This window comes from Protobothrops mucrosquamatus, unplaced genomic scaffold (assembly GCF_001527695.2).
Source record: "Protobothrops mucrosquamatus isolate PMUCROS unplaced genomic scaffold, P.Mucros_1.0 scaffold286, whole genome shotgun sequence".
NCBI classification, from domain to species: domain Eukaryota; kingdom Metazoa; phylum Chordata; class Lepidosauria; order Squamata; family Viperidae; genus Protobothrops; species Protobothrops mucrosquamatus.
In genome coordinates, this window is record NW_015386630.1 from 925784 (window position 1) to 936425 (window position 10642).

Genomic DNA, 10642 nt, shown 5'->3' on the forward strand with positions numbered 1-10642 from the left:
GTTGGCTTTATCTTTTTGTAATGGGGATCTCTTAGTTGGATGTCTTTCAGATGAAGAGAGGGAAATATGGAGATGTCATTTGCATCCTATTTGCTCAGTGTGGTTTAATTTCAGAAAAAGATTGAATCATAGTATCAGAATAAACATTAAATCATGCAATACAACTGAATTATAGAATATCTTGGAAAAGCCACAAATTATAATTAGCGCCTGGGTGAAGTGTTGTACTATTGTCCAGTGACCAGGCGTTGAGCTCAGCTCTATGGCATCTAACATTGCTGCCTATATCCAAGGTTTGGTAAACTGAGGAGGATAAGCACCTGGTTACTAGATTGGAATTGGCAGGATCTGTTGTTCAGTAGGAGCAAAACCATTGCAAAACTATGTCCCCAGTCCCTACCTTCTTGGTCCAGAAGGAAGTCAATGTATGAAGTGCCATTGAATTGTGCCAGGAAGGCAATACCCTCTATTCAAGTCCAGACAGGGGTAATTGGAACAACAAATATTTTCAATTCCATATCCAATTCAGGAAAGGAAGACAGTCCACTTCAGGATTATTTACAGATGCAATTTCTATGACTTCAAAAAAAGAGACTTTCAAAGCAAAAGGTGGTGTCTTCAAAAGGGGGTAAGGGATTCACCACTGTTGTTCTCAAGACAAGTAAATTCTCTGAGGTATTTAAGGTAAAAAAGGTAAAGGTTTCCCTTGTCCAGTTGTGTCTGACTCTAGAGGGCAGTCCTCATCTCCATTTCTTAGTTGAGGGAGCCAGCATTGTCCGAAGACGAATCCATGGTCATGTGGCTGGCATGACTATACACCAAGGTACATGGAGTGCTGTTACTTTCCCACTAAAGTGGTATCTATTTGTTTACTTGCATTTGCTTCCTTTCAAACTAAGGTATTTACCACCTCTCAAATTCAACAATATACAGCTGCCTGAAAAAGTCAACAAACACAGGTCCATCCCACAGTAGCAAAGCTGTTACTGCTAAGAATCTTGTCCAAAAGATCTAAAGAAGCCAAAGTAACTCTACAAGATGTCCCAGTTATGCCAGTTGTTCCTGCCAAAACAAGTGGTTTTGACAGCAAATAGCATGCAAAAATGTCAAAGCATCTTGAGAGATTGGTCACCACCCATTCTTTTCTAGTAAGGCATAGGATATCTTGATGTGATCAGATGGCATTCTACCAGAGCAGTAAATGGAGAAGTACTGGCATTTCACTGCTCTTGCCTCTACAGTATAGGCCTATGCCTATATGTATGTTTAATCAAATTCCAGTTTCTGCCAGCAATGTTCAATGCATCATCATCTGCAATATATCCCAGAGCTGCTCAGTAAAACGAAACCTTCCAGGATCTGCAGTTAGAAAGGCCACTTGGGGGCAGTTGTATCCACCTTCTTCATAACCACATTATAGGGACTGACAAATCTTGTGATGGAACTGCCCAAATTTTATGGGATAATTCCCAAGTGGACAAAACTCAGCAGCACTTTTTCGTGCGGCTGCTGATAAAAACAGGATCGCCAACATCGCCAACGTCCAATAACGGATATGGCACAAGAAGAAGATATTAAAAAAAAGAGATCCATCAAGTGACTAGAACAAATTATCCATCCTCTGTCCTTGTGAACTCAGTGATACTGGTAAGATGGATATGACAAAAGTCAAACCCGATTCCTCTCTGCCCAATTCCATCAGACGGAAATTGACCCACCTTGCCCAAGGTAAAAGCCCCCTGCAATCCCATCTAACCAAAGAATAGAAGTCTCCTCACCAACTCGCAGACAGCCGAGGAGTAACCCTTAACAAGGGAATTGCAAGGTAAAGAAATCCCAACTGTTAATGACCTCAGCATTCCATCTCCTTCCCAATGGACTTCCCTGGGTGTGTTCCCCTCCCAAAAGGCCCGCTTTGTCTAATAGAAGATCTAACCCCATGGACAGGATAAGAATCTACCCAGTTTTCCAAACTGGCCAGCCAAAGCAGATCTCAAGGATTTCCCTACCTTCTTTAAAAATCAAAAGTTTCCATTGATTTCCTCTTGTAAAGCTGCTTTCCAATGTTCCTTGCAACAAACATAAGTAGTTCTCAGTGTTGTGCTCCTTCAACAGACTGAATCCACAAAATAGTGAAGATGGTTTAACCTCATGCTTTGATACCAAGCAATATACTTACAATTATAGTTTATTGCAGATAATTGTTTCCTTTGGGTTGTGACTGATCTATTTTGCTTATAAGAGATCTCTAACATAAAGTAAAAATGTTAGTGCAGGCAATCCTCGACTTACGACTGCAATTGAACCCAACATTTCTGTTGCTAAGTGAAAAATTGGTTAAGTGAGTTTTGCCCCAGTTTACAACCTTTTTTGCCATAGTTGTTAAGTGAATCACTGCAGTTAAGTTAGTAATCCAGTTTTTAAGTAAATCTGGCTTTCCCATTGACTGCTTGTCAGAAGGTCACAAAAGGGACTCACATGACTCTGGGATACTGCAGCCGACAAATATGAACCAGTTGCCAAGCGGCTGAATTTTGATCACGTGACCACGGGGATGCTGCAACAGTTATAAGTGTGAAAAACGGTCATAAGTCATTTTCTGTGCCGTTGTACCTTCAAACAGTCACTAAATGAACTGTTGTAAGACTACCTATATTCTGCAGTATTACATGCCCACGAAGTTATAATCTAAAGAAGCTGCTCTCTGGAGTAAACTGAAACTTCACCCCGTTTGGATTGCAATTTGTCAAATCCGAATAGTTTCGATTGTTCCACATTATGCTAAACCAGGGTTTTAATCACGACTGAATAAACCCCAATTGGTTGAATTCATACACCTCGATCCGTCAAAATCAAATACCTATGACACCTCATAACAAAGTGCAAAAGCCACCAAAAGCAGTCTCAGCTGTCTCTCTGTCTCTCTCTCTCCCTCTCCATTTCAGGAAGGAGGAAAGATCTCAAAAGACCTCAGATATTCGTGGACTGTGCAAGCTTCTTCCCGAACTCTTTGACATGAACTCCAGCGGGTTCTTCCCGCCGCGCAAACTCACAATTTGCAGTTCTCTAATCTAAACACTTCCGCGTTTGCGCAGTGAGCACCCTGGAGGCCGGTCGGCCGGTCGCTTTCTGTGAGCGGAACAAACGAGCCAGCGGTAGGTGGGCTTGAGGGCCGGTCTGGGGGGTAAGCGGCGAGTGGCGGAGGGAGACGCGGCTCGAGCGTCCTGCGGCTTTTGCTCTCTTGGCCCTATCTGAATCTCCGCGAGGGAGGAGCTGTTTTTTTTTCTCTTCCTTGTCCGCCGCGAGACGCGCGCCGTGCAATTTAGGGAGTTGCAAAGTCTGATTAAATCAGTGGGATTGACGGGCGGAAATAATAGGATTTTCTGGAAGTAAACTGTTAGGCCCAAGAGATTAAGCGAGCGCTGTAGGAAGGAGTGACGGCAGCGGTTTCTATACTGTAGGTAAAAGGTAACAGTGGACTTTGAAAGGACACGACTGAGGAGGGAGGAGAAGCGGATCCAGGGCGAAACCGAAGAAATCAAAGGTTTGTAGAAGGATGGGGAATTATGAAGGGATAGATTCTCAGGAAAAATGAAGGGCGGCTGGTTTTCGCACCTATAGCTGACGAAAGCAAAAGTGGGGAATATGTGTCTGTGTATGTATGTATTTATTTATTTGATTTCTATAGCAATAATTTGGCAGTAAAAGAATGTATTTTAACATGTCGGGGACTGTGAAAATTAAATGGTGCCATGCAAGGAAGAGAGCGACCTGTCAGAGCATAAAAACAGGAATCGGATATGAAAAGTTATTGAAGCTGCAAACAAGGAAGTTTAAGATATCCAGGTGGCAGAAGTATAAAGTCTGGTAAATCAGGGGTTTTCCAAAACTCTTTCTAGGTTGGAGAACCTGTTTTGAAAAAAAATTCCCAGAACTCCTGATCAAGAAACAAATAGATAGAAAATTGATAGAAAATTGGCTGTTTCAGTAAACTTTTTTTTAACCTTAGTCTTCTAATGGAATTGCCATGGAACATAAGTTTGAAAAAATGGACCATAAATTATGCCCTGGACCATACTTTAAATAGTTTTTGACATGGAGAATGAGCCAAGAAGCAGGTTGTCCAGGAGGAACAGGCACCAGAGACCTTCCATTGCTGTATAATTTATTTTAAGAACAACAGTTTTATAGCTCATCTATTTTCAACCTCTTATGAGTCAAGCCATTGCCTATTTTGCTACCAAAATATTGGAGCATTCTATGGAGTCAGTGTAGCAAATACGGGAACTTTGCATATTTTTATCAATATAATGGATAAACCTTTCCAGGCTGTAATTACAATTTAGAAGCTAATCACAGTTTAATTATAAAGGCTGCATAATAACTAATCAGTTTGGGATATCCAGAACAAGCAGATTAATCATGGAATGTCTGATTCCTTTGGATAGTGCCAGCAAGAAAGGAAATAAGGATTCAGCTGGTTTGGTGCATCCTCTTTTCTTATCAAACTAAGGAGAGCTGATAACAAAATGTTGGTTGTTTTGTTTTGTGTTAATTTGTCCCTTTAAGATATTCAGCTATGAAACGTAATAATAGTATTAGGTAAATTGGGCATTATTTAGATAATAGAAGATTGCGCTTATTTCTGTTCTTTGTAAACTTATACAGGGAATAATGAAAGAAAATACCTTGTAGAGAGGTTGTTGTTTGTCAGTTTTGGATTAAAAAATCTGTGATTAATATTGAGAATGGGATGGTTTTGGAAAATGTGATATACAGAATCCCATGTAGTGAGCACTTGCTATTATTTGTTTAGATGCTAGAAACTTTAAGTTTGCAATTCAGACAATTCAGAAATCAGATTATTTTATTTCCTGAATAGGCAGGGCCTTCTACAGGAGTAAGTGCAAATTGTATAGCAGGAGGCAGGAAATATTTTTGGATGCGGAATGCAAAAATAAGATTCTTGAATTGTTATTGAAGTTTAGCTTTAGAGAAATAACATTTCAAATGGTGAGTGCATATATATATATATAGTAGGTGGCAATAAGGTTTACTGTACATTGACTTTGCTTCAGAATTAAAGAGGAGGAGGAGGAGGAAGAGGAAAGAAGGAAGGAAGGAAGGAAGGAAGGAAGGAAGGAAGGAAGGAAGGAAGGAAGGAAGGAAGGAAGGAAGGAAGTTCCATACCCCTATGTGGAGATCTCGTGCAGTAGGATGATGATGATTTCATCTTGACCTTATCTTGATAATGTCATCTAAAGCCCCTGAAGTGACAGGGTTGATTGTATCTGTTCAGGACACACTAAAGCCCCCAAAACACTGCATGCCTTCTCACATTGCTAGTTGTGTTTTTGTTTGTGGTGACAGGGAGCAATTTGAGTTGTGCTGTGTCTTTTCTTGTTGTGTTGTTAAGATAAAGTAAGCTCTTGAGGTTGAAAAAACACATAGGATGGGTCTAAAGGTGTACTTTTCCTTCTCTGTTTTGAAACTGAAGCTGTTCTGGAAAATGAAATCAACTGGAAAGTTTGTAACCTGCAGATCTTGATTTTATCTCTCCACAAGCTTTTGGAATCGAGCATCAACATTTTATAAGGTTGGCTCTAACTTTGGTTTGAAGAAGAAAGGATACCTTTTTTCCAGAGCTTTTCTGTTCAGTTACCGTAGTTAAATGGATTTCTGCCTATGAATAAATATTTTTGTGGCCCATAAATGAAAGGAAACAAGCAGCTTACAAATACTGATTAAACAAGGCAACTAGCAAAATGTTTTGAAAGTTGCTAGACATATATACTGCAACCCTTGCTTGGGAAGTTAAATAATAGGATCTTACTTTCCTTAACTTCTATTCAATAAATACTCACTGTTTACTGTCCTTTTGGCCAGGAACTACTAGCAGAATTCAGTGTTGGTTACTGCAGAAAACTCACCTAACCTCTGCCTGGTGCAGGACAGCCTCATTCCATTGGCATTTCAAATGAAATGACTCAGCCTTTGGGGGATTAATCTGACTAAGACATTCAGTCTTGCAGAGCCTGCTCAGGCTGTCTTAACTTTGCTGGCTGGTAACACAACAGGAGGGCCTTGCTGTGTACTAAGCGGGAGGCTGGGCTTAGAGAAAAATCCTGACTTAAAATAGGTAAATCTGCAACACAGTACTTGGAGAAAAGCTGAGCCACTGCTCTGCAATGTTAACAAGTAATATCCATTTTGGCTCCAAATAATAACCATTGCCATAAATCGGATCAGCTGCTTCTGTTGACCCAGATGGCCATGTCACTATTTTCTCCATTGAGCCAGTTCAACTGAGGCAGAAGACCAAGGCTAGAACCAAAACTGAATCTTGCCTAGTTTTGTCATCTAATTCCATGAATAGGTAGCCTCAAAGGACCAAGAAGAACTGAAGCCTAATTTGAGGATTAGGCAATGAGTTGAAGGTTTCTATTCTTATAGCTGAATGAAATGGGACTCAACATGCATAAGTTCTGTGGCTCAAGGCAAATTATTTACCAAAGAGGGAGGGCAAAACACGTCCTCCATCCTGTTGGCCTGCATTGCTTTATACAAGCAGCAGGGCAAAACCTGGCATGGTGGTGTCATTGCTTCATATTTTTCTTCACTTTCTGATGAATAAGGTATCTGTTTATTTGGCCCCTCCCCTGTTTTTTCTCCTCATACCAGGGCAGTTTACTAAGGACCACAGAATTAGGATCTGTTACATAAGGTTTCTTATCTCATCCTTTTAGCAGACTAAGATATAATCCTCAAGCAAAGGACACGAGCAAGAGTTTTCCACAGCACAAGATGCGTTCCCTGAATACTACCCAGATTCTGCTTCCTTCACAGTGGGATGTGGAGCAGGGGTTATCTGCACCCCTGTGTAGCAACAGACATTCTGATCTATAGGCATTTACTCTCTTCTGCAATGACTTCCCCCTCTTTTTGTCCTATAGCTCAGCCCTTTGTATTTCTGCTTAATTTAGAACAAGATGGCGGAAGGAGGCCGGCCACAGAGGAAGATGTCACGGGCTGGAGAGAGCTTATATCACATCCTGGGCTTGGAAAAGGGTGCTTCCCCAGAAGACATCAAGAAAGCATACAGGTTGGGTACCTATTCTGTTGTTTTTGGATTGGATTTTAAGTTAGCTTTCCCTATTTCCAAGATGTTTGACTTCACAGGAGTCCCCCTGCTTTGGTTCTTGTGATAGTTGGAGGCAACCAGAAACTTCATATAAAACAATAAACAGATTGTACACAAACAGAGATACAGAATGCTTTGCCTCCTTCTGTGCCCTAGAAAGAAGTCAAGCAGGGGAACGTTTATCATCTAACATCACTGATAACCCCTTAGCAGGCTAGCATTGCTAAAATTTGTGGGTATATTTACAGAATTGACTAGCATACCTTTAGTTAAGGTGTTAAATAGAAATCAAGTTTCTGGGATTCAGAAAATGCATTTTCTGCTATTCTGTTCATTAAGGATTACACTTTGGAACACGTTACATTATTCTACAGGCTGGGCTTATGCAGAGTAGTCTTTCATCTAGCAGTCCTGGGGTATCAACTGTATGACGATGCAAAATACAGCAGCACCGGCAATTATCTGTATCCCTAGAATGGCACGTGTTATATACCTTTGCTCTCCAAGCTGTGTTAGTTGCCAGTTTACTTCCGAGTCCAATTCAAGGTGCTGATTTTAACCTTTAAATCACTTCATGGCATGGGGGTGAAATATCTGAGGGACTGCCTCTCCCTGATCACCTCTGCCTATTCCATCAGATTTGAAGAGAAGGCATGCCACACGTCCTGTCTGTTAGAGAACTACAGGCCTTCTCAGCCACGGCACCCTTATGGAATCTTTCCCCATCTGTCTTAAGAATTGCACCAAAAACCACACTGGCAACCGATGCAGCTCATAGAAAGTAGATGTTGAATGCACAGAATAACTTGTGCTGCTGCATTCTGCACCACTTGAAGCTTCCAAATGCTCTTCAAGAGCAGCCCCATGTTGAGGACATTGCAGTGGTCCAGATGGAAGATCAAGTTGCTAAAACTGAGAGACCCTGTCTAGTGATGGTATTTGAGATCTCTGCTTTTGCCCATGATGCTTTTTTCTAAGCCATTTGTCTAGAGCAGTGATGGCGAACCTTTTAGAGACCGAGTGCCCAAAAACTGGCCCCGCCCCCACTCCACCCCCCTGCCCCGCCTGCCCACAGGACCACTCACCGCCTCCAGGGCCCGCCGCAGATCGCCCAGGCAGCCCAGCAGTGCTATGGTGGCCACACTCTCTGCCCGCGCCCTGCAGCATCAACTGCATGATGGGGTGTGAGGGCAGAGTCTTGTCTATGCTGCCTGGCTGCCATGTCCTTGGCTGCACTGCAGGCCACGCTTGGGGGCGACTCTCCTTCAGGGGGGCTGCTGGAAAGGAGGGGGTCATGGGGGGAGGCAAGGCTGGGGCAATGGCACGTGTGCCCACAGAGAGGGCTCCGAGTGCCACCTCTGGCACCCGTGCCATAGGTTCGCCACCACTGGTCTAGAGCCTCTTTCTGTGACTGGTCTTACTAGGAGACAGAAGGAGAGACTGAGCCCAGTCAATAGCTCTTACTATAGAAGGAGCTGTTGACTTCCCTGAGCTTTGAGGGCTCATAATCTATTAACACTATGAAGGAAGTTTGCTGATGTGACTTAAATATGTAAACCCACACCTTTCTCCCCAGGAAACTGGCTTTGAAATACCACCCAGATAAGAATCCTGATAATCCAGAAGCAGCAGAGAAGTTCAAGGAGATCAATAACGCCAATATAATTCTCAGTGATGAGAACAAGAGACGTCTCTATGATGAATACGGCTCCATGGGACTCTATGTGTCTGAGCAGTTTGGGGAAGAAAGTGTGAAGTATTACTTCCTCATGTCCAAGTGTTGGTTCAAGGTAGGTGGCTCATGGAAGAGGAACAGACAGGTTTTTTTTCCCTTTTCTCCAAAAGCCAGCTTTTGCTGTGACAATGAGTGTTTGTTATTGACTATTCTTAAGAGGAAGCTAATTTTATCATTTGTACTCTTTCTCCAGACATTAGTTGGGTGTTGTAGCATCTTTACATGTTGCTGTTGTTGCTGCTGCTGCTGTTTCTGTTGTGGGAAATGCCGCCCACCTGAAGATGATGAGTCCTACAAGTATGTCAATCCTGAAGACCTGGAGGCCCAGATCCGTGCAGAAGATAATGGTGAGATTGTTAGGGCAAACACTGGGATAAGGATGGAGTTCAGTTTCGTGCACTTGCTGACCCTCCAGAGCCAAGGGAAATATTAGTGGAATTTTTGGCATATGCACCTCTTTCTAGGATATGTCAGATGCACCCTGTATGTCTCTTCACATGCACAGAACATATTCACATGAGTTCTTCCCTTTTGTTCCCTCATTTCCTGTCTTCCAGAGACCTCTTGCAAGTACTGACTTCTTGCTAGCTTCTGATCTCCAGGAGATCAAGTAATTAGCTGGCTGCTTATTAACAACAAATTATTTAGCTTCTTCAATTAATAACAGGAACAAATTAATAATCTTTTTCTGCTGATTTTTCTGTGGTTTTCTGATTTAATAGGAAAAATGGGAAATATTCCACACAATGTTTCTTATGATTGAAAGTGGCATACAATGCTGACCCAAACTTGGTCAGCACTATTTTCCAGTGATTTGAACAGGAAATACACACACACACACACAAAATCTGCATTCAGACAGAGGTGTAACAAATGCAGTGTAAACCCTCATGGTTTTCTCATACTTTTTACATTTCCTCAGAATGTGTTGATAAATATTATTTTTTACTTAAAGAATTCCTGGGGGCTTCCTGGGGGGGGGATAAATCTATACAACAGTACAACAATCTGGCTACTAGCATTGTGGGTTTGCCGTCCCTGAAGATATTTAAGAAAAGGCTGAATAGTCATCTCTCAAAGATAGTTTAATTGGTTTTCCTACACATAGCACAGGGTTGGACTAGATGATCCATGTGATCTCTTTAAAATCCACAACTGTGATTCAATGATTTTTGGAATTTGGGGAATTTAAGGGAGCTAAAAAAAGCAGAAGTGTGTAGCATTTCACCCTTTAAGAAATGCAAAGAATTTAGCATAGTCCTTGAGCCAGTGGAATTTGCACAGACTAACCTTAAAATAAGCCTAATGCAGTTTTTTAAAAACAGAAGAGCCTGAGGGTCCTCACAAAAATTATAATAAAATACCATGTGCGATTTGATTGCATCCATTGCTTTAGTCAACTTGAAATCATGTAATATGGACAACACTGAACCAAATGCGCACTGGCTATGATAGATGTATGATGCCCTCTATAAGTGGGGCAAAATACCATCAGCAAATTATGATTGCGATGCCAAAAAAACAATCTATCCAACATAGTGACAGTGCCAAAATAAAGCCTATAACGGAGACTTTGCTGATTTCCTGGCTGTGACAAATGAAGCAGTTTTTTTTAATCTGTAATCTAGGCATATGTTTATATTTTATATTTCATATTTTTATCTCTTATTTTTATCTCTTTGTATCATATGTACAGTAGTGTGAATGTTCCAGACGATAAATAATAATCAACCTGAAAGCTAAGACCCTCAGCCCCCCCCCCCCCC

The 10642-nt window shown here is 41.6% G+C and overlaps 1 protein-coding gene across 3 annotated transcripts in view; it reads left to right on the forward strand.

Moving 5' to 3' along the window:
• The first annotated feature begins 3097 nt into the window (after window positions 1-3097).
• Window positions 3098-10642, forward strand: part of DNAJC5G (DnaJ heat shock protein family (Hsp40) member C5 gamma) — a 10152-nt gene continuing 2607 nt past the window's right edge. The window contains exons 1-5 of one of the 3 annotated variants that reach the window (XM_029283931.1): window positions 3098-3155; window positions 3462-3544; window positions 6984-7102; window positions 8718-8931; window positions 9070-9223. In XM_029283931.1, coding sequence (XP_029139764.1) covers window positions 6990-7102; window positions 8718-8931; window positions 9070-9223 — 481 coding nt within the window. In that variant the 5' untranslated portion in view covers window positions 3098-3155; window positions 3462-3544; window positions 6984-6989. Of the gene's footprint in view, window positions 3156-3452; window positions 3545-6983; window positions 7103-8717; window positions 8932-9069; window positions 9224-10642 lie in introns of those variants that run through there. The other 2 variants (XM_015814815.1, XM_015814816.1) reach the window with 2 other exon arrangements.